The following is a 25,589-nucleotide window of genomic DNA, read 5'->3' as shown; positions in this document are numbered from 1 at the left end:
CACTACAGGTCTTAAAAGAGGTAAGAGCAAGGTAGCCACACAGTATGACTGCAATTATTGATGTTGTTTGTCTTAAACCCTATTAAGGCCATCATGCAAAGCTAGCATAAGTAGTGGAAAAATGGGAGAGCTTAATTTCATTTAGTTTGTCAGTAAATAACAAATATATTTTTTTTAGCCTAATGCTTTAATTGTCTTGTATTACTTCAACTGTTTGGATGCCTTATTAAATACTTTAAATACTAAAATACTTTAAATACTTTAATACTACTTCCATATGCTTCCATAATACTACTTCCATATGCTATTCCAGGCAATTTTAGTACATCTACATTTTTGGGTTATTTGTATACCATTCTTGTGTGCTATTACTCTTAGCTAGTATGAAAATACATGGTCACTGAAATACTCCTAGTACCAGTTAGATCCAGGAATTGGCCCAACTCCTCTTTTGGATTAAGGAAGCAATTGTTTCCCTTTGGAAAATTGGAAATAACTTTGATGATTTTTTTCCATCATCCTCTGTATCAACTAGAAATAGCTATCTATATCTATAGAGAGACACACAGCTTTGTTATGTGAAAATATGGCATTTCTCACCTATTGCCATTGAATGTGGTCTTAAATGCTCCAGTTTGGTGCAAAGCCTCATCTGTGTATACAGGTACTGGTGTCCTTATGCATTCATGAGAACAGTGAAGGGTTTCATTGTATGCTGTGAATATATCCATGTTGCTGGGAACACTGGCTGGAGTAAAGTCAGTCAAGTTTTGACAACTTTCTTCTTGCTGATTAATCTTCCTCTGGTGGCTGTTACGCCTGGCATTTCCACTTTGTGCACAGCTAGAAAAGAAATAAACAACTTTTTATATTACACAAATTATTTACACAATACATACTGCATATAAAAAAATATACAAGGCATACAAGGTAGTATTTTGGAGATGCAAGTGGGCTACACTCTTCTACACTGCACCACCTAGATTCTTCTCATACTTTTTAATTAAATATGCCCCTAATCTTTAACATTGTTCTAGAATATTTTATTAAGTTCTGTTTTTTTGTGGTTAGTTAAAATGGCAAAAATTCTAAAGAAAAAACATTGTTAATACTGAATTCAAGAATAGAGATATGCATTCACACTCATTTGTGATCATCTTTTTCTTTAGTGTGTATGTGACCCACACTGAATGTTACTCCTAACACATTATTCAAGTTCAACATGCCTTCTGTATAAACATTTCATTTTTTTATTACTGTATATTCCTTTTCTTCTGTTTAGTTTGTAAGTCTAGTTGTATTTTTCTAATTTATATATATATATATATATGTTTTCATCTTCTATGTAAATTCAGTGACTGCAGCATGCCATAAGGTAGAAATAGACAATAAAGGGAAAACAAATATATATACTGTATATATATATATAATAAGAATGGCTTGAAAATCCTTAAATGAGAGCCCTTTCTCTTCTAAACCAGACTGCTGGGGCACACCTAAAGGAGGTACCGTTTTCTGAAAAACAAAGCAGTGCAGCAAGATTGTTGGATTCTATTTCATTGCTTTCAGTTTTATGCGTTTGCCAACAATGAGCATGAGAAGTTAAAGCCAAGCCTGAATCATCTTAAAATTAGCCAGATATCTATCATCCAGATGTAAATATACCAATGGGTTACAAATTGTCTATTTTAGAAAATATGTTGATTGCATATACTGGGCATCACCTTAATGAAGTAAAATATAATTTTTAAAAAATTAACTGTGCAAAATGTCAGTCAGGCAAAGCACATTTATAGTATGTTTACTTGATCATAATACCTTCTCTGGAATGGAATAGTATTGCAGGAATTTCAGAGGACAAGCAATTTACTTTATTTTAATTAGCTATAATCATTTGCAAGAAACTATATTAACCTTACAAAAAAGGTTGATTAATTTAGGAAAAACTTTACTAAACCTCACTTTTATGGCCCTTAAAAGTTACAAAACAGTTAACAAATCACTTGAAGCTTGTTTTAATGCTGCTTAGGAAGACAGCTTAGGCACCTGGAGAACAAGCAATAAATTGCAAAATGCTTTATCTTCATAAAATACACTGGCCATTAACATTTTATTAGATTTATTTTGGTGGTAAGGAAAAAAAACAGGAATTGTGCTACTGATGTACAAATGTATACCTAAGCGCTTATATACTATAGGGGTGCAAAATGTAAAAAAAGATTTATAAAAGTTCAGATTTGTTTCTTTTCCCAAATCAAACTTTTTAGCACAAAAAATTGTGTATTTAAATAATCACTCTAAAACCATGAATTTTCAGAAATTAATAAATGTAAAATAACACACACAAAACTCTAGTACAAAACTACATCATCTAAAAGCTGATGCGGTCATGAAGAAGTCAATTGTCAAGTTGTTCTTTGCAAAATATAATCACTTGTAATCGCATGAAACTTCTTAAGTAATTGAAGATTTTGAGATATTTGTTTTCACCTTCATATTTGTTTCACAATTTTTTTCATTCGTGTTCTTTTTGTAATTGTATTTTTTAATCAATGAAAAGACATTCACGTTTTTTTTAAAAAGTGAATTTAGACGAAGTAGGCAAAACACAAATATTATACAATATTATACCATCTGATACTTCCTTAACTCAAATGGAACAAATAGAACATTTGTGAGTTTTTCTTTGATTAAATCTAATCTCACATTTTGATAAATCTGCCTCTTAGTTGTAATATTATAATATCAGTTTTATAATTCTTATTATTAAACAGTATGTGTTAGTAATCACCAGGTATTCTTGGACGTAAGACATACTAGGATTGGCCAAATATTTAATACTGACTAATATTTATGCACATTAAGGCATGTATTACTTTAAGAGGACAATATAGTTATATTCAACTGGCAATCTATCCCTGTGTAGAGTATTGCATCTCTTTTTTGACCATTTTTATCAGTATGGAGGTTACCCCATACTCACCTCAGAAGCAAGACATGGTAGACTACAGGGAATGGGACTACAGATAAAAATAGCATAGTCTTAGTTCTAGAGAATTAATTATAATCCACAATAAAGCTATTTCAATATTTTTTTTACTCTCCTATCAGATTTGCTGTCTATTTCCCTAAAATAGCAACTAAAATATGATCTTGCAGCAAATAAAATGAGTATCATTTTAACCAATTCATATTTGTGTATTAGAGATTTAGTTATGTCAAAATTATAGATTGAGACCAACATTATGGAGTTCATTTATTAGCCATCAATTTTTTGTTTTAAACTCAATTCTAATTTTGTTTTTGTTTTTTTAAATCACAGAGAAAAAATGTGAGGACTTTTCTGAGATTTTCTATGCATCTAAAAGGCTAAAAATCCAAAGTCGACAATTCACCAGATCAAACTTGCCAAGTTCATGTAGAAGTCAATGGCAAAGGTCCCTTCTTTTTTCTTGAAGTTTTTTTTTGTCTCGAAACTTTATAGATTTCATTACAACTTTTTTTTAGTAAACATTAGACATTTAGGAAAACAAGTTTAGTCAAATTTGAAATAGTAAATTTAGAAATTATGGAGTTTTAGTAAATCTGCCACTAACTGCCATGACTAAAATTATTGTAAATAATTAAGCTACCAGGTAACCAGGCCATATGAGGCCATAATATGCATTCATAGACAAGATTAAATAATAAATAAATTCTAAAAAAAAAATCACTCCTGTAGTGGGATTATTTTATTACATTTAGAGATAAATGTAAATTCACTGCTTTTGTTTGGATCCTAACATATATAGTTATAGTTTGCTCTAAAATAAACAAATAAGTGGCATATTAAATAAATTGTTAGTGTTGTAAGGGTTTAAGGTTTAGTAGAATACCTACTGATGATTCTTTAAATCACTTAAATCTAGTAAATACATTTTGCTTAAACTAAAAGTAACAATAGGTTTTACTCTGGATTAGCCAGTTTTATTGTTAAATTCTTTTAGGTTAAAGTAAGATCCATTCAAATTTAAATTATGCTTTGTTTAGAAATCTTTATAAATTACCTTGTTTAGACATATAAATATGGCTTCCTAAAGAAGTTTATCTTTTTATTTGTTACACCATTGATGAACATCCTATACTATTTTTACTATTTTCTTACACCTCTGGTAAATCTATTTTTATACTATTGATAAATCAATAGTTATATATATAGAAATAGTTATTGTGATTGTCACTGCTAATACAGTAAAGCAGATTTCATGGTAAATATAATGGGATAGGGGCAGGAGGATCATTTGAATGTAACTTTCAATTAGCGAAATCATTATGTCCAGTAGACAGTGCAAAGTACCTTTTATCCGGAAAAATATAAAATGTGACAATGCTATTTTCCAGAGTGTCCAAATTATTCTGAATAATATATCACAAGTATACTCAACTATCTTGCCAATAGCCTGTGCTCCATCTCTGCTTTTCATTTCTTCCTTACTGAGCCTTAAGACCAAAAGGCAAAAGTACCATTGTTTCAGTTCACACCATGAACAGAAAGTGAGATGCAGACAGAGCAGCTTATTTCTAAATGACCAATTTATGAAAACATTCTACAACGTAATAAAAAATCTACACAGATCTATATAATAAAAGTTTTATGCATAGATTCCTAAAACTATAGGTCAGTTTATATTGGCTACAGTGGCTGCTCCCCAAATCTGGTCTAGCTAAGTGAATTATTTGATTCCTCCCATAGTAGTAGTGGCTGCTACCAATTTATATAGCTTGCTTTATATAGCATGTTTCAGTAGGTTAGATCTATACTGACAATACTAACAAAAGTAGTCATTGATAACAAAGGGCATTTTTGCCATTACAACAGTACCTTATATTTGAATGATTCAATTTTGGTGTTATTGTACCTTTAAGCAAAAGTAAAAAGAACTTGAAAAATTAATAAAAAATTTACATAAATGTAAAATAAAATCTAGCTAAGTTATCAGAATCAGTAATAGATAATTGTTGTCATTATATTTACTAAAATTAACAACTAAATTCTGAATGGTCACTAAGGGTTAGTGCTTGGGAGTAAACATTACTTTGTTTATAGTCTGCTATAAGAATATACAGTACAATAACTAACATGCTGCAAATTTAAAAGTTTACTTAATTAAAGTTCTTTTTCCTTGGAACTCCTTATGAACATCAATTTCTCTCCCACTGCTGATATTTTACCACAGCCATACTCTCTAGGCCTTCAAGATATTGCCAGCATACTGAGGCCTATAATTACTATAACATGATGATTACTTATGTTTGCATGAATACTGCAATATCCAATAAAAAGCTCCACAGGTAGTCCTCTAGATCACCGTTGCAGAAAGCAATAATGTATTTTTTTCCCCTAAACTTATTTTTGTAAATTCAGAGAATCTATTTAAGGATGTGAAATGTTAATATTAAAAGAAACCTTAAAACTAAAGTTTCCCTTGTACTTTTTTCCTTTCTACTCTGTCTTTGCATCCTTGAGCTTAGATTTTGTATAAATGATATACAGTGTGTGCCCAGGTATCTAACACTTGTAGTTTAAGGTATGAGTATCATTTATTGAGTCTAATTTCTTATAAAACATGGAGTAGCAAATTATAAACATACAGTATGAATTCCAAATGTTCCATCACTGACATATATTAGTTTAAAGAAAGATTAATAAGATATTAGACTAATTCATTATTAAAGTGCATTTGATATATTAATATTGATTAAATCTATATCAAACAAACTTTATTTGACATCCCAGGCTAGTTTTATTAAATTAGCCTATTGAACTGATCAGTTGCTTGAATTGATTCCATAAAAAATACACATTTCTCATTTTTACTGTAATTATAAAGGTGCAGCAACTCATCATCCATTCAAGGGTAAATGACCAGGTTGATTCTTCACATGCTCTGTACTGGGGATATGATTAGCAGTGCAGCACAAGATGGATAGTATTTTTTGTTCTGTGCAAAACAATATACCATTCTTTTATCAGCATAAAGTCATAGTAATCTTTGGTGTACCATTTCTTATCCTCCATATTTTTATTAAAGCATGTTCATATTGTGTACCAAAGACACCTTTGTTCAACAATGTTTGTCATACAGTTGATCATGTAAACAAATTATTGGGTGGGGCTGGGCATGACCCAAGTGTCTTGGCACAAATTGTTACTAATGACAAAATTAATGGTACTGTACATGGAAGACCTTAAAGTGTGAGTTCAGGGATCAAGGATCTAAGCTTATGGAAAGGTCTTAAAAAGTGATATTTTACTAGTACCACATAAAACATTAGGTAAATAACAGAAGCTTAAGGAGCTAAATGTGTGGCTAAAATCTTGGTATAGCAAAGAATAGTTTGGGTTTCTAGGCACAGGTATGATTATTAATGGAATACAATCTCTATTGCATGATGGATTGCACCTATTTGGTGCCAGGGGAAAGGAGGACTAAGAGGCTGCTAGAGTGTATAAACTAAGAAGGGGGGGGGGGTAGAAAATGAAGGGAAAACCACTGTAGTTAGGGACATGGGATTAGAATGGCAAGATAGGGAACACTTAGTTCCTGCTACAAATAAACAGTAACTACAGATCTAATTCTCCAATTAATAATACAACTATCAGACTGAAACATGGTCACCTCCTCTGTCTGCTTGCAAATGCATTGAGCTTATCAGGCAAAATGAGAGCCGTAGTTAATTGAATAAGCATAAAGTTAAGACTCAATTGGTGTTACTGAGTGGGATAAAACATGTGATCAGCCTATAAAACATGGCCAAAAATCCTAAGATAAATTCTAAAATTTTCTAAAATCTTATTGGCTTATTGTTATAACCAAAATGTTGGCTTTGCAATACTCTTGACCAAGATAGAACCAGTAAACAGGTAGGAAGGCAGGAACTTGAATGCAAAATATGTAAACAATATGATCTACAGCACTGAACAGGTCAATTAAAACATTACGCCATTTTATTTAAAATATAATTATCTTTGAAGGTCAAAGATTTCAAATAAAAGATACTAATAAAATATGAGACCATAGTTGTTTTTAAACTATTTTTTTGCTATTGAAGCAAAATATCAGGGACTAACAATTACATTTTCTGCCACTGAAGTAACTATACATCCTTTCTGGGAACTGCAACATCAGCGCAAGCTAATATTACCTACAGATTATTACAGCCATAAAGAAGGAATAATGTCAAAAGCAGGCCTTTTTTTTAAACCTAAGAAAAAAACATATAGCATAAAATTTTCTCTCATTTTCATTACAAACAAGAGACTAAACCAATGTTAAAGGAAAATTATTGCTTTCTGTATGACAAAAATGTCTTTTTGTGACTTTGTCCTCTAATACCTTTTGTGCTTGGATACATTATGACCATATGCAACAAAAATTACAACCACATTCTTTTAAAACTGCACTCCCCAACCTACAGTACTTATATATATATATTAAATTACATTCCACAGTATTGGGAAAATACTTAGCATCACATATCTGTAGTAATAAGTCAAATCAACTGGACTTGCTATGATTTTCTTGACGACATTTTGCCAGTCATCCAACTGGTTTTCTCAATTCTGAATTGAAAAAAATTAGTCGGATGACTGGACTTATTACTACAGATATACTATGACCTGGATGAATGAGACTATTCACAAACATACTCAGCATCACCTTGTGGCAAAGGACAAATCATGTATCTAGGGGGTTTTCCAAGGTGATAAGCATGGAAAAGTAGAACATTTTTAGAGGCTGATTCTCATAATTTTTTAATGTTTGTTATTAATAGACCAGGACAAATTCTCAAAAGTGACATGATGCCTTTTTATATTGCACAGCATAATGTACTGTGATCAATCAGGTGTTTTGCCCAAAATGGTAAATATGTTTTGTTAAGGATACCTCCATAATGATAGTGTTGGGGCAAATATTTCATTTTTGGTTAAATTATACATTTTGCTTCACAGTAATTATGCCCCTAAACATGTGACTATGTGTGTATAGAAGAGGGGACTTTCAGGTTAACATGTTTCAGGTTTATTTTGAAACCCAGCTGGCAACTTGTGAGTTCAAGATATTATAAATCCAATAGCTATTTTGGCGGGGAAAAATTAATCATTCAATTGAAAAGGATGCTGAAATTTTCATGATGATGTTGATGTTACTTTTTCTCTTAGGTTAACTATGCCTTTTGCTGAGGACATGAAGAAGTCAAACATTTTATGAAAATGGGTAGCTACTGGACACACTGTCATTCTTACAAGAGTGATGCAGTTCTCTGAATATAGGGTTATTTTTAGATTTTATATTTAGATTACACTCAGGAGCAAACCATCCCTATATGCTAAATCAGTCTCTATAGCCAGTCTCTCTAAAAGAGATGGCTATACAGTGGTAAATATAGTAAGTTCCCTATGCATGGCAAGATGCAAAAGTTATCCCTTTTAACCCTTTCAACAACTATGCCATTTTTATACCTATCCCTCAATACGAGTAAACATAGAATGGAGAGCTTATTTATAGGCATTATTTAATATTGTCTACATAATTGTCTAGTAAATGAAGTAACTATAAAACCTGTTGATTTGTATTCACTTCTAAGACTGCTTTGTACTAGCATACATAACAGGTACAGGTAAAAAAAAAAAAAAAGAAAACAGGTAAAACTGACATAGTACCAACAGTTGCATCAAAGACTGAATTAGCTCAGTGACCCAAATGCTTTTAACACTAAATCAAGCACAAAATGAGTAGATGTTATTCTTACCAATTTTTCAAGACGAGTGTTGTTATCAATGCTGCAATGACCATGATTAGGGAAACAGTGATGGTAATAATCTGGTGTACCGCTAGACCTGTATGAAGAAGCAAAAGCAAAGCCATGTGATAAATGAGCAGAAACAAATTGTATCAGTAACAATAGATAAAATAGCAGGAAATGTAGCCCAGATGTCTCAAGCTCTATCATTGTACCCACCACCAGTTTATATGTAAAAAATAGTTTTTTTTATATCATACTGCATTTTTTTGGCTTCATATTTGAAAGCATGAGATGACTATTACTCAGAATAATGTGCTAATTTAGTGATCATTGTACATTTTAGTCACTTTTGCTTCTGGTGATTTTGAATGATATATTTGACATTATGCACTGTGATAAAAACTATAATTTTAATACCAGTACTTGGAAAAAGGAGTGGGTTAGCAATGAAGTAAATGCTGCATATGGATTACAGTACCACCCAAGAGAAAAATCAGCCCTCAGATAGTAAAGATGTGTGCATCTTAAGTTGCTCCTATGCTTTTATCATATTATCATATCTTTGTAAACCCTCTTTATTGACAAGTGTTCTTGCATCTGTTCAGTGGCTCTACTTTCTAGTCATTGGCTTTCAATGTTATAATTGTTTCTGTGTCCAAACCACAGAAATCCACATCTACTTTTCACAAATGGCATACCTGTTACTAATACTCATTTACAGTCTTGGCACATGATGCAAAGTGCCATGTTTTTTTTTCATTTATCTCTCTATTTTATTTAGTTCCTGTTCCTAACCCATTTAAATGATAGATTGCAATGTGCTGTTATATCACCATACACCAAGAATCCGTGTATTTCACAGCTACCTAAATCTTCCATACATCATCCATTTGTGTTGCCTTTATATGATTTATGGTATGTCTTTATTTGTGGTTAACCACCAAAAGAGACCAGAAGGGGACTGGAAATACAATAAAAAGCTAATGGAAGACATTGTGGTTCTAAGGAAAATGGATTATAAATAAATTGGGAGGTTCATTTAGGGACCTAAGTTTTAAACCTGCAAACTAAAACTTCACTTCAGAGTTTATAAATGATAAAAATAGTTGGGAATTATTCTACTATGGTCTTTATTTTGAAACACTGTTATTTCCGTTTGGGGGATTTACTTATTTCAGGCAATACAGGCAGCACTGCAAGCAAAAATTTTATCTTTTGCTAAGTTTTATATCTAGTGAATTAGGCACTATATAAGGCACATACATGTTATTTATGAATGGTGGGCAGGATACAATGTGCAAAAGGTTGTCATATTTTTCATACTTAACACCTGCTGACATGCTGACGTGCAGATCCTTAGACTACAGAATGGAGCACCTAGACGTACATAAATACATTGCTACCTGTGTTTAGCAGCACTGTATTCATAAGGTGCATGGGACTAGTCTATAATCATGCTATAATCTTCAGTACTGACACAAGGTACAGTACATCCAGAGATAATTATATTTTTTATTAACTGGTTTTTTTTTTATGGTGGGTGGGATAATTCTGTCACAAAGATGTAAAAAACCCACTATTCTATTAGATTCAAACTCTGGACACCACAGTAATGTACAGCTTACATCCAAAATAGCTAATTTGTTTAAAGCCACAGGAATCGTAGCCAAATGAATTTCATGAGACAGTGAAGGGAGTCTGCAAGAGTAAAAACTACATATACTCTTCTGCACCCAGAAGTGCTTAAGATTGTAGAGACTATGATCTTTGGCACTTAATGAGTTAATTACTGTCTACTACAGCACTGTATTTTTAACTCCAACAGATAAAAAACTACACCACTCTCAACATGCACAATACACAGGAACCTCTCTATAAGTTTAAAAATCCTGAAGTGTAAGGGATAAGAAAAAATGGCCATTTTGTGGGACAAAAAGTGTGTTAAGGTATCAAATGTCCTTACACCTAAGGGCTAATTTATTAACTTTTGAATTTAAATTTAACTGATTCAAATTTTTTTGTGTAAAAACTTATTTGATAAAGTCTGGTTTAATTGGGACATAATAGTATCCACAGAAGGTACTTGACCCAAAGCTTTTTTGGGCAGGAGTGGGGAAAAATTCACATACATACATACATATAATTTTTGAAAAACTGTTTGTTCATAATGAAAATCAATAAAAGTATATTTTAAAAAAATGTATGATTTGGTCCATGGTATTTTACATATAATGACATAGGCCTCCCACGAAGAGTCCCACATGTATATTATTATTATTTATAAAGCACCATAATTTGCCAAAGCAACTAAAAATCATGTACTTTACACAAACTTATAAATTATATCCAACAAGAACTCTACCACCCAAACCTATGCTGGAGGTTATATAAACTAACTGCATAAATTGCAGTGATGGGGGCCGATTCATTAAAGTGCGAATCACGAGTACGATTTGCAATAATTCACATTAAATACAAAAATTTCTGATGTGCGTTAATTTTATGAAAAGTCACATCGTGCTTGTACAAAAATATCGTGGCACGATCCGAAAGTTACGAAATTTTTGTATCCGAATGATCGTAAACGGCGCGAAAACATTTCTGACTTTGAACCTCCAGTGCATGATTTTGGAAGCCTCCCATAGGACTCAATGGCACTCTGCAGCTCCAACCTGGCCAAAGGAAAGTCTCCCATAGGGCTCAATGGCACTCTGCAGCTCCAACCTGGCCCAAGGAAAGTCTCCCATAGGGCTCAATGGCACTCTGCAGCTCCAACCTGGCCCAAAGAAAGTCTCCCATAGGGCTCAATGGCACTCTTGAGCTCCAACCTGGCCCAAGGAAAGTCTCCCATAGGACTCAATGGCACTCTGCAGCTCCAACCTGGCCCAAGGAAAGTCACGATACTGAAGCTTGAATGAATCTGAAACTTTGGTACTCGTTGCGAGAAATACGACTGTAGGGGATCAGAGAACCCTGTCCCCTGTTTCTCAGTCTGTGATCTCATCCAGCCTAGCTACAGCCTGGGGAGGGATCCGGTTGGCTGGCTGCCCCAGTGCACGTCTGGGAGAGGTGTGCCTAAGCTTTGGAGCCAAAAATCTAGGGGCGGGCCCAGCAGCTTATAAAGGGAGGCCCTGCTGTTGTTTGCCAGTTCAGAGTTAGAGACAGAGTGAGCAGTTAGCACAAACAGTGTGTGTTCAGACTGGAAAGGATAAAAGTCTGCTGGACTGCCTGGGAATATAAAGTCCTCTGTGGTACTCTGTGTATGTGTGTCCCCTGGAGGAACAGGTATTGCTTGGTTACCTGCTACGTGGGAGCAGCCACCCCTTTCAACAGGGAAGGTACTCTGGGGCAGGTAGCGCTACCTGGGGGGACTAAAGAGCTCTTGGGGAAGGGACTGAACTGATTTAAGGGTTGGGGGTCTATCCGGATCTAAAGTGGGCTGGGCAAGTACAGAGACTGTGCCAGTGTGGATAGCCCTCCCAAGTTTCCTCAGGAAAGGATTATCAGTCACCCAAAAGCTGTTCTACTGTTTATGTCCAAAAGTTATATAAAGTTTAATATTGCTGCAAACCATGTGTGATTATTCCTAGTGGAAATCCCCTAGAGGTGTGTTCCTCAGTGTCCACTAGGTGGAGGCACTGCGCTGTTCCCAGTTCCCAGTATCAATATTCTTTGAAGAACACACATCTCCTGAAAATACAGCCCATATCTAAGTGAATGTGCCAAGAAAGGGTTACATTTTGGAGGCACTGCTGAGAGTCTATTGGGAAGCTGGGAATGTTGGATGAAAGCATGGCTGCACATGAAACCCCACAAACTGTTCGTCAGTGGTGCAATGCTTTGGGACTTAACCCCCGGAAGGTTGCTGTTGTGGGGCCCATGATGCCAAGAGTAAAGGAAGATTCTATTTATGAAATCCTTGATGGGGAGCCCATATTTTTCCGCCCAAGGGTGGCTGCGTCACGGCGAGATTCTGCCGGGGTTCTGCTGAATGTCCTTATAGACAGCCCCAGAGAGATAGACCGTGAGAGGGTTCCCCCTGATATTGATGCGGGAGATGAAGGGCCATGGAAGGTTGTTCTGCCAGATCTGTCTGATGACGCAGATGATTTAACTACCCATGTTGACACCCTTGTTTCCCAGTTTGCAGTTACAGCACCGGGAGGTGTGCTGCCCAGTAAGAGACTGTTTGATTCGCCAGCTGAACAGTGTCAAGTAAAGCAATGTCCATCCAGTGAGAGCGTGGTCTCCAAGGGGAGTCGGCCTAGCTCGGGAGGCCAGATGGATACCCCTGATATTGTGAGTGTGCTGGGACTACTGACTGACCAACTGACTCAGCTGGCCTGGAATGGTAATTTTAAAAGACTTAAAGTGTTTTCAGGTGCAGATCCGGTACCCTCGGGTGAGGACTCATTTGAGAGTTGGAGAGACTCCACTGTGGTGTCCGTGAGAGATTGGACCGGCCCTGAGGCAACCATGAGAAGGAAGATCCTTGAGAGCCTTCGCTGCCCTGCTGTGGATGTGGTAAAATCCTACCTAGTTAGTCACCCTGATGCTACTTCAGGCGACCTGATAGAAGTCCTAGAGGTGACGTTTGGCCCTGTAGCAAGTACTACAGAGATGCTCCACAACTTCCACTCTACCTTCCAGAAAGAGAAGGAAGCCCTGTCTGCCTATCTGGTGCGGGTGGAGCAAGGCCTGAGATTGCTGGTGAGTCGTGGGGTAATCCAAAGCTCTGAAATGGATTCCCTGAGGATTCGCCAAATGAGGAGAGGGACTTTAAATAGTGACCCTGTTGCCGTGACAATTAGAGCTTACTACCAGGATACACTAACCCCTGGCTATGTTGCTCTGATGGAGAGAGTTCGGTGGGAGGAGGCTGATGCCTATGTGAGGGTGAGGAGGAGTTCCACCCTAGGGCATGCAGAGAAGTCCCCTGCTGATGCAAAGCTGCTGGAGGAAAATAAGAGACTTCGCAAAGAGTTGGAAGCGTTTAAAGCTCAACTGTCTGAGAGAGCCAAAACCCCAACTGAGACGAGGAAACCTCCAACGTGCTACCGGTGTGGCAGGATAGGCCACATACAGCCAAACTGCCCTGTTCCTGATGAGGTTCAGGTCCAGTCTGCACTGTGTAAAGTACGCCGGCGGCGTAAGAGACTTCCAGGGAAATGTTACAAGTGCCATGTGATGGGTCATCAGGCCCGGAACTGTAAGACTTACAAAGGCCCAACAGTACAGAAGTCCTACTATGAGCCATCAATATCCGAAAGTGACTCCCCTGAAGGAGATGAGGGGTTGAGTCAAAGGGAGACTGCTGTGGAGAACCCTGTGGAGTGTTGTACTGTTTCTGAGTGTAAGGAGGTACGGCAAGCGAGGCCGTTGCCGGTTTTTCCAAGGGGAGAATGTAGGGGATCAGAGAACCCTGTCCCCTGTTTCTCAGTCTGTGATCTCATCCAGCCTAGCTACAGCCTGGGGAGGGATCCGGTTGGCTGGCTGCCCCAGTGCACGTCTGGGAGAGGTGTGCCTAAGCTTTGGAGCCAAAAATCTAGGGGCGGGCCCAGCAGCTTATAAAGGGAGGCCCTGCTGTTGTTTGCCAGTTCAGAGTTAGAGACAGAGTGAGCAGTTAGCACAAACAGTGTGTGTTCAGACTGGAAAGGATAAAAGTCTGCTGGACTGCCTGGGAATATAAAGTCCTCTGTGGTACTCTGTGTATGTGTGTCCCCTGGAGGAACAGGTATTGCTTGGTTACCTGCTACGTGGGAGCAGCCACCCCTTTCAACAGGGAAGGTACTCTGGGGCAGGTAGCACTACCTGGGGGGACTAAAGAGCTCTTGGGGAAGGGACTGAACTGATTTAAGGGTTGGGGGTCTATCCGGATCTAAAGTGGGCTGGGCAAGTACAGAGACTGTGCCAGTGTGGATAGCCCTCCCAAGTTTCCTCAGGAAAGGATTATCAGTCACCCAAAAGCTGTTCTACTGTTTATGTCCAAAAGTTATATAAAGTTTAATATTGCTGCAAACCATGTGTGATTATTCCTAGTGGAAATCCCCTAGAGGTGTGTTCCTCAGTGTCCACTAGGTGGAGGCACTGCGCTGTTCCCAGTTCCCAGTATCAATATTCTTTGAAGAACACACATCTCCTGAAAATACAGCCCATATTTAAGTGAATGTGCCAAGAAAGGGTTACACGACTTTGTCACACAAATTGTTGCAAAGAATAAAAAACTCATGCAAATCAATGAAAAAATCACAGAAAATACGCACAGTTCTAAAACTTAAAGAAAAAATACAAATTTTTAGTAATCAGACTCAATCGTACATTGATAAATGTGCCCCTTAGTGTGGCATAAATGGGCCCTGCTCCCCCTAGTCTGACCCTGGTCAAATATTAGATTCTGTACATAGGATAGGATGTTCCTTTTAAAAATAACATTTTTTCTGTCTTTTTACTTTACCATCAGTTAAAAGTCACTTATTATTTTCAGATTTTCACATAGTTTTTTCCACACAGTTAATCTGGTGCTTAAAATCAAACCTCATCACTTCTTTTCTACATGCTTGGCCAATGCTATTTCTCTACACCTTGTTTCTGTTTTTATCTTTTTAAAGATGTTTATTATGCCTTATGGGAACCAACAGTCAAATAAACCTTTATGTCTGGGCCTGACTAATTCTGAAGGTTGTACATTAGCAAGATTAGAATTGTGTTGTTGAACTGACCAGTTCACTCACCATTATTAACAGAACATAAGCAGAAGCTTTTTGTAAGCAAAAATATTGGCTATAAAGAAGCACAAATAAAATAAGGGTCCTTAAAAGGATGCTGCTCTCTAGACCCAACAATATAGTAAAAGGAAAAGTTAAAAGAACCCTGCCTATAGTGAGAAAATGCTTAGTGACCTTTCCCCAGATATTCCCTTACTGAAATCTGATGTTTTGGGCTGTGTTTAAAGAATGTGACATCATATCATTTTTGTACTTAGAAAAAAAACTTCTACGTTTGGGGGCTGATTTACTAATCCACGAATCCGAATCCCGAATGGGAAAAAATCGGATTGGAAACAAACATTTTGCGACTTTTTTGTATTTTTTGCAATTTTTTCACCGTCACCGTCACCGTCGAGACTTTTTCATAGCCGTTACGACTTGTGCGAATTGTCGCAACTTTTTCATAGCCATTACAAATTTCGTGAATTGTCGCAACTTTTTAATAGCCATTATGACTTTTATGAATTGTCGCGACTTTTTCATAGCCATTATGACTTTTGTGAATTGTCGCGACTTTTTCATAGCCATTACGACTTTCGCGAATTGTCGCGACTTTTTCGTATTGAGCTCGAAAAATTCACGACAATTCGCAAAAAAGTCGCAAAATACCGTTCATTACGAAAAAAAAAACGCATTTGGATGCTTTTCGGACGTTCGTGAATTAGTAAATGTGCCCCTTGGTGTGCTAAATGTCCAGTATCAGTATTCCGGATTCTTAGAAAGTATATTTATATTCAACACATTTATAGTGAACATGAATGTGGGCTGAACCAAGCTATAGTACATCTCTGGAATTTTTTTGTGGACAGTACACATTCCCAGATAAAACCTATGGCATCCTCCCCTGCTACACATAGACAGTATTTACTACGGGTTCCCTCTTGGTTGTGATGAATGCAGGTCTGCATATCAGTTACGTTGCTTGCAAGCTGTGATTTTATCTTCAGTATAAGTAAGGTAATCATTTTCTGTTAATACAGCAAGTTTTGTGTAATTATAAGTAAAAATTTATTTTGATTTAATATAGGCTTTTAAGAGTTCATACAGTGAATGATGCTGTACAATTTGATATTCTTTAAATAGAGAAAGCAGGCTCTATGGTTTAATGATTAAAGCTGGTTGGTGTTAACATCTATTTGAAAAATTATGCTGGAAATTTCTGGGGCACAATCACAGTTGCAACAATAATGTGGAGGTCAGTATTGACTTATTGCTTCTCTCTGGAAATCTATTTAGTGAGATAATTCTTTATTGGTTTATTGCTCAAGCTATACCCTTTATAAAACCACAGCTAACAGCTATTTCTTTCATAATATGCCTTTATGTTTTCAAGGTAAATCAGGATTTACTGTATACATTTTATCAAAAGCCATCTATTAATTACACACACACTTTCTCATTGATTCACATGTACTATATATGTTAAAGAAGAATTAAACCCTCCCCTTGTTTTTTCAAAATATTAGCCCCTTACAAGCTCATTGCCCTCCATTTGAACCTATGCACATTTGAAACAACTTTTTGGTATTGTTGTACCAGCAGCAAGATTATAGAGCTCTGTAGAGCATTCTGTGGATGCTATATTGGCTTTGGGTCAGTTCCAGATCACTGTTATAGGTACGCAATCCTCTCTTATGGCCAGTACATGCACAGACAAACAAGCATCTCTGTGTCATTGCCGACCTCCAGATTAAAAATTCTCTCTGTTTACAATGTTCAGGGATAGCTGGTTGGCAGATCAAAAATGGCAGTTGATTGAAAGATAGGTATGCCTAATGAAAAACCTTTTTGGTGCTGACAATTGTAATGTTCTACAAGGGGCATAGGAGGACTCTTGACTAGACATTTAAATGAACTCTGGGAGACATTTATTAAAATTCAGATTTGTGTAATTTTTTGTGGATATTTCTATTACGAAAAAACTCACAAATTAAAAAAAGCACAAATCTTGACTTTTTTTAAATAAAAAAATATAAAAAGCATGAACGAAAAGACTTTGCATCAGCTTACAAATGAAAAAAGTAACGAAAAACTCTAAAACCACAAATTAAATGAACAAAATTTTACAATTTACCTAGGGCGGCTCCCATTGACTTCTATATGACTTCACGATTCATTAAAATGAACAAAATACGAAAGTTAGCAAACAGGCACCCTATCATCCAAAGGATATCCTAAAACAAAATGTTTTTTGGGTTTTTTTTTGGTTGTTGCAGTATTTAATTTAACATTTTTTCTGCAGTTCTCTTATTTAGAGTTGACACTATTTTAGGGATTAACTTGCCTTAACTACCAGACAAAATGGAAATGATTTAATGGGGACTTGTCACTACACATAAATAGCTGTAAACCCAATTTTTTAAAATAAAAACATTCATATAAAATTTTAAAATGTCAATAATTTATTGCCACCCCACTTCTATGCCTGAAACATAGAGGAAGGGTAGTGAATTAGAGTATTTTCACTTTCAATTTAGCACTTCCTAGACATCACTGCACTCCTCACATGTCCCCTCCCACATTCACTGCTAAGATTTCAGTCTACTAATAGTAATTGTATTGATAATAATACAATTCTAAAATAAATATTTAGGTAAACATCTTACTTTACAAAACTTTACTTTTGTTCCATGATTGGACTAAAAAATTAAAGCAAAACTATTTCTTTAATACAAACTGGACTGTAATTGACTTATAAATCTCCAAAGCCTGTCTTGCTCTGGGAACTTTAATCTGGTAGAAACAATACTTACTAAAAAGTGGAAAACTGAGAACTCTAAAAGGAGCTTTATTTATAGGAACATTATAAAAATCAGTTACAGTCTTGACTATCTGTGGTGAGTTCTAATCTTACACGTGAACAAGCATAAATACTGTATGCAGCTAAATAATATTCTATACCTATATACTTTAGTAAACATGTGTAGGGTAATTAATAATAAAAAAGTAACCAACAAACAAAAAATATTTAATTTATATGCATTGGTATACATTGGTGTTTTAGTTGAGTGAAATGTAAAAATAAAAAAAAATTGAAAAAAGAATTGATAACTTTATAAACTAAATGAGACCTTGATTAAATACTAGGTATATTTACTTATTCTCTTATTTAATTTTTTTTTCTATCACATTGTAACTGCAGAAAATCACATAGAAGACATCTGTACTAGTGTATATATATATTAGGTTGGAGGACAAGACTATGTTAAATAGTACCTGAGAAACTGAGATTGTTTGAAGCAGCAGGGGTAGGTAAATGAGAAAACTAACTAAAAGACACTAACAGAGTCCAAACAAGGGAGTATCTTCTATGCCACCTGACCAGAGGCCAGTGGAGCATATGGTTGTATACCTCATGAAGAGCCATACACGATGTAACCATCTTTCTATTTATTAGGGTGGACAACTACTCTTCACATCCTCATCTGATGATGCTCCATATCTTTCACTATATGGAGCATTCTCAGATGAGGATGTGAAGAGGAGTTGTCCACCCTAATAAGTAGAAAGATGGCTTACGTTGTCTTTTCAATAAATCATATGATGAATAGATGGGTGGGATAATCTGCCAGGATACATTATAAAAAAGTCTAAAATAAATGTGTTAGAACATATATGGTCGGCTTAAATGTCCATAAGTAAAAGCAAGATAGCTGAGAACCCCGAAGTGTCACACAGTGTTGCACTATCTATCTATCTATCCATACATATATATGTGAGAGAGTGGGAGAGAGAGAGATTGAGGAGCCATTATTCAGAATGCCTGGGTTTTTTGGGGGATTTTTCAGAAATTGGTCACATACCTTAAGGCTACTAAAAAGCATTTACATAATACCCAATAGAAATGTTTTGTCACCAATATGGATCTTTGCAGCTTAGTTAGGATCAAGTACAAGGTACTGTTCTATTATTACTGATAAAAAAATGTACAAACTCTTTTCCTTTCTGCTCAGACAGTGTTTAACAGTATAACAAAAACTATACATAAAGTGTTTTGGAATATGGAACAAAGCACTTACAAACTAAGGGATAATTTGACAGTTGAAATTAATTTGTACAGACTTCTGAAAAACAGTACAGAAAAAGATTAATAGCTTAGCATCTATGAAATATGGGAACACACACGCCATACTGAGATTAAATTGTCTATAACAAACACTGCCAATTAGACAATGAAATTGTGAATCTGATAACTGGATATGCCTTTATTTACTGGTAGAAAGCAAATATTTCACAGTAAAACCTAATTCAATAGTGTATGGTAACATGAACATTTAAGCATCAGCTGTCCAAAAAAATTATATAGGCTGAACAGAAAACCCCCCCAGTTTTTACCTTTAAATAGAATTTAGCTAAATTATATTATATATTTTTAGATATATTCAAAGTTGACTATATTTTTAGTTTAGACTATATTTTAGACTATATTTAAAGTTGTATTTAACTAATTAAGTACTAATTACTATTTTTTTCTGATCTATTAAGTATAACATAATCTAATTACCATGTATGAGTTTAGATGAAAACCAGATTTCATATTTCAATACATTCACATTCAATACAGCAGTATATTTCTGGCAGATTGTAAGTATTAAAGTCCAGTGACTTGGTGGTTATCATTGCTGCCTTGCAGTGCTGGTGTCCTGAGTTCAGTTCCAACAAGGGTACTATCTGTGAGTTTGTGTGTCATTGATGAGTTACTGCATGGGTTTCCTCTGGGTATTATGATTTTACACCATCCTCCAAAACATAAAGGCTTTTTTTTAATGAAGCACTGGCCATTGTAACTCGGGTAACGGTAAATTAATTCTACAGGGTCAGTTTATTTGGCACCACAGAATACTTTGTATTAACCCTTATGGATGCGTGCAGTATGAAAAAGATAGGAAACTGAGATTGTAAACCCTACTAGAACAGAGACTAATGGGAATTATGAACACATAATGATCACAGCAAGCACTGTAATACATATTGATACAATGTGAGTATAGGATAATATATATTATGAGCTATAAACAGAAGGTGGATAAACATAGCCAATAGAGATTCGAATGAGATGGCTTTCTTAATTGAAATAGATCATTCTCAAAACTTTTCCCATTAAAACTATTGCTATGACATGCTGTTTCTACATTTTTCCATAAATCTTCATAGACTTACAAATGAAAAAAAACCCTTAAACATGTAGAACCACAAATTTAATAAAGTTTGTAACAATTTGCCTAGAACAGTTCCCATTGACAGCTTTTAGATGGCAATGTTTTTTGTGGTCTTTATATAAATAACAAAAACATTTTTAAACAAAAAATTCTCTTTTTAGTGCAAAAAATGAATTGTAAAAAGAAATGTAGACAATAGTAAATGATAACATTTGTATGAATCCCTATAGTACCAGTTCCCCAGTTCCAAATATGTGTTTTATATTGTATATATGCATGATTCACATGAATGTCAAACTGAAAGCAGTTCCAAATAGATTTTTAGAGGTCAAGTAAATCATATTCATATTCACTAACTTTGGATCATAGGCCAGAGCTGCTCTTTGCTGAAAGATGCACTAGGCTGGGATACCTTCTATGTAAGCTCCCACACCTCCATTTGATTTTCCCAGGAGCTCCAGGGGCTACATATCCACACTGCCTTGTTTCCTGTGCACCATTTTGGTTCAGGAATGCACCTCATCAATAACTGGGGGTAAAAATTCTGGTAGACCAAACCCCCCCTGGCCTCCCGTGGTTCCAACATGCATGGCAGAGAAACTCCTTGCTTGTATGTGTCACTGGGTGAGAAATGGTACTAATAGCCTTTAGTAGTTTAACTACTGATGCTAAAATACAACTTGTTGCATCTCAATGACACCCTTCTTAGTGGAAGTTATACTTCTACATGATTATAACTAAGCTGGAGAGGTGGGTGAGAACACTAAGATATATAATATAAGTAAAAGGATAAGATTAATGTTCTTGGCTTTAACAGTGATATCATATACAATCAGCTATACTCTTTCACACAGTCAGGAGATTTTCTTCTAGCAGAGAAACCTCATGTGTCTTTATATAAATCTGTATACTTATTTTTTCCATTGGGATTTTGTACATCCCGTGTACAACCACAGGGGTGATTTTTCTTTACCAATCCTTGGTGTATTTACAGTATGGAATTTTTCGGCTACACTTCAATTACAACTTGTAGAAAACACCATAACTGGAGAACAGAACAATGTCAAAGAATAAATGCAAAAAAAATTAGATAGCAGGGTGATAACCAATGTGTTTTAGGCAGTAATAAAATGGGAAATGAACATAGGCTTTGCTGTTTGGACCTATGGTGATCAAAATTCTCTGTGTGCTGTTCCGTGGGGTTTCTGAAGTTATGAAACATATAATTCTGTTAGTTATAGTGGTTATCATGTTTTACAGAGCTATTGGTTTTGAGAATTATTGCTCCCTTGTGGGTCTTTAATATTTAATGCAAAGAAATTGCTAGTGAGCTATCTTTATCAGAGTAGCCATCAATACAAAATGTATTATTATGATTTAAACCAGATTTAATTTAGAGCCAAGGCAAGTTTAAAACAAAATGCCTTCCCCCCTCCTAGTTAATATTCATTACTGGTGGCATTCCTTTATGTGCCATATATAATTCATGTTTAATTAGCTGTTACTGCCTTTAACATTTCATGAAACAACAATTTATAGACTTCTCATGATTACTCATTAGCGAAAGAAAATAAAAAATGCAAGGATTGTAATAAATGTTCCATGGTGTAACTCACAATAAACCATCATTAGTGTGTTGGACCCAATTAATTATTCACAGAAACAAACCTGGGTAATATTTCAGCAATCAGCTACACAAAAGCACTTGGCACAAATTAGAATTTAACAGCTTTTTGAGTTACATTTCTGTCACCTGTCACTGGAGTGGAAGTTAATGTTTTTAGAAATAAAATGTATATGGAATAACAGAAAATGTGGAAAAGTATTCACCAGTTCTATAAAACCAGAGTGACCAATCAGAAGGCAGCATTTCATGATTTTTTAACCTGTTTAAAAGTAAAAAACAGAAATGTGGTGGTGATGGTCTACTAAAGCTGGTACAAACCCCTATAAACCTTGTGACATTACCCCTATAGCCACTATTATAGCATATATCCACCATCTGATTTGATAAAAAAAAATAACGTTCTTGCCTTAATGGTTTTTGTTCAACTATATTGCACTGCCAATGCTTATGTTAGACCTAGGGGCTGATTTATCAAAGTCCGAATTTGTGAAAAATCGTATTAGATCCCAAAATTTTGCATTGCATCGTGGTCGTAGGAAAATATTATGTTTGTGATCCGAAAGTTCTAAAATTTTCATATCCGAATGATCATCAACGGCACAAAAAACTTTCTGACTTTGATCCTTCAGTGCATGATTTTGGAAGCCTCCCATAGGACTCAATGGCACTCTGCAGCTTCAACCTGGCCCAAGGAAAGTCTCCCATAGGACTCAATGGCACTCTGCAGCTCCAACCTGGCCCAAGGAAAGTCTCCCATAGGGCTCAATGGCACTCTGCAGCTCCAACCCGGCCCAAGGAAAGTCTCCCATAGGGCTCAATGGCACTCTGCAGCTCCAACCCGGCCCAAGGAAAGTCTCCCATAGGGCTCAATGGCACTCTGCAGCTCCAACCCGGCCCAAGGAAAGTCTCCCATAGGACTCAATGGCACTCTGCAGCTCCAACCCGGCCCAAGGAAAGTCTCCCATAGGGCTCAATGGCACTCTGCAGCTCCAACCCGGCCCAAGGAAAGTCTCCCATAGGGCTCAATGGCGCTCTGCAGCTCCAACCTGGCCCAAGGAAAGTCTCCCATAGGGCTCAATGGCACTCTGCAGCTCCAACCTGGCCCAAGGAAAGTCACAATACCGAAGCTTGAATGAATGCTGAAGCTTTTGTACTTGTTGCGACAAATATGATTTTCATGCAAATTAACGAAAAAAATTTAGAAAAAATGCACAGTTCTAAAAAATACTCATTTTTAGTATTCAGGCTCAATTTTACATTGATGACTGGGCCCCCTAATCTGGAAGCCAAGAAGTATATACACACACAAATTTTAGATAAAAAAAAATTAAAAAGGACATTAAAAAAGAAAAAATTCCAACAATACATGTTTGTAGTGCTTTTTTCTGTTCTGTTGTTTCTGTGTAAAACCTCTGAACTAAATTCTGTCCAATGTTCAATTTGGAGGTAGACTGCTATCTTAATTTTGCTTATGTATCCATTATACAGAAACCTGTTATCAAGAAAGCGCCATATTATGGGAAGGCCATCTCCCATACAGTCCATTTTAAGCAAATAATTGTAATGATTAAAGAAATTATTTACTTTCTCTCTGTAATAATAAATAAGTACCTTATATTTAAGAGTAAATAATGTGCATACATTTATATTGGTGGCAAGAACATCCTGGGTTTGTTTCAAATTTAAATGATTTTCTATGGGATTTTTAGAGACGTATTTATCAATGGGTGAACATTAGAGTTTACCATTTGACAAATATGCCTCTAAAAATCCCAAAGAAAATAATATCAGTGAAAGCAATGGAATTTTACCATGGTGAGCGCCAACTTTACACTTTGACAAATCTGCCCCTTCAATTTTGGTGATCCAAATTACAGAAAGATCCCTTGTTAAAAAAAAACACCAATAACCCAATCATTTCAAATAATAGATCCCATTCACCTCAAATGAATTCTGTTTATTAGAGTATACTTTTAATGAACTGACTTCACTTATCTGATTACAGGAAGCACAAAGTAAAAACAAAAGCAGATGCATAGACTTGGATTTGAGCATGTACAGGTTACATTAATATAATGATATTGCAGTCTTCCCTTCTCTTCCCTTAAATATGCCCATGTAGTGTAAAAGATATGTATCTTCATAAAATCAATACATCTTCTATATTGTGTGCTACTTCTAATTACACTTGCTATGAAATTCTAACACTTGTGTTTAAGTTACTTTTAAAAAGAAAACACTTTCAATGGAGAGCTAATACAATTTTCAGTTATGTTACTGGACTCAAGTGAGATATTCATCCTTTTGCAATTTTAAGACGTAACACAGTTGTCCAGGTTTATTGATACCAGTAATTTCAGAAAGCATGATTTATATGGTATTCCATCTGTACAGTGGTTATTAGAAGACACACTAGATCTGCTCATAGCCATATCTAATAAACAATTCTCGCTTTGAAGAAAAACACATTTCTCTGGCAGCAAGTGCGCGGAAAGAAATTAATCATTGTCATAATTTTTGTATTGATTTTACTTCTTTGTTTTATTGCATTTTCATGTTACATTCTCCAATTTCTGTAAAAATATAATAGTAGGTAAAATGTAGAGAAAGTTGCCACTGGTAAGAAAAGAATAGTATTGTTTGTTTATTGCCCACTGTGACATTTGAAATTGATCATCCATGTGTCACTGTGAGATAAATCATTTATTTTCTTTTGTCATTTAGAATAATTAAGGCTACCAGACCTGCCCTTTGAACAGTGGATACTTTAAGAAAATTGTTAATACAAGGCTGCACAAATTCCAAATTCTGTAAAAATGTAATGCCAGAGGGCAAGCATATGTTTTTTTTTTTTAGACTTGCCTTTGACAGGTATGGGACCTATTATGCAGAATGGTCTGGACCTGGGGTTTTCCAGATAAGGGATCTTCCCGTAAGTTGGATCTCCATATCTTAAGTCTGCTAAAAAATCATTTAAATATTGAATAAAACCAATAGGATTGGTTTGCCTCCAATAAGGATTAATCCTATCTTAGTTAAAATCAAGTACAAGTTACTGTTTTATTATTACAGAGAAAAAGGAAATCATTTAAAAAAATTAGAATTATTTGCTTATAATACAGTCTATGGGTGAAGGCCATTCCGTAATTCGGAATTTTCTGGATAACAGGTTTCCGGATAACGGATCCCATTCCTGACTGCCTTCATTAAAGACTCTGTATTGCTTTTGTACTAAATTACATATGACAA

The 25,589-nt window shown here is 35.5% G+C and overlaps 1 protein-coding gene across 4 annotated transcripts in view; it reads right to left on the bottom strand.

Annotated features, from left to right (window-relative positions):
- Positions 1-25,589, bottom strand: part of ajap1 (adherens junctions associated protein 1) — a 129,443-nt gene that overhangs the window by 22,328 nt on the left and 81,526 nt on the right. For all 4 annotated transcript variants that reach the window (XM_031905176.1, XM_031905175.1, XM_031905177.1 and 1 more), the window contains 2 exon segments: positions 8,794-8,881; positions 601-843 (listed from right to left, as the gene is read on the bottom strand). In XM_031905176.1, coding sequence (XP_031761036.1) covers positions 601-843; positions 8,794-8,881 — 331 coding nt within the window.

Source organism: Xenopus tropicalis, chromosome 7 (genome assembly GCF_000004195.4).
Source record: "Xenopus tropicalis strain Nigerian chromosome 7, UCB_Xtro_10.0, whole genome shotgun sequence".
Taxonomy (NCBI): domain Eukaryota; kingdom Metazoa; phylum Chordata; class Amphibia; order Anura; family Pipidae; genus Xenopus; species Xenopus tropicalis.
The sequence above is the reverse complement of the archived record's forward strand: the minus strand, read 5'-3'. Positions and strand labels throughout refer to the sequence as shown.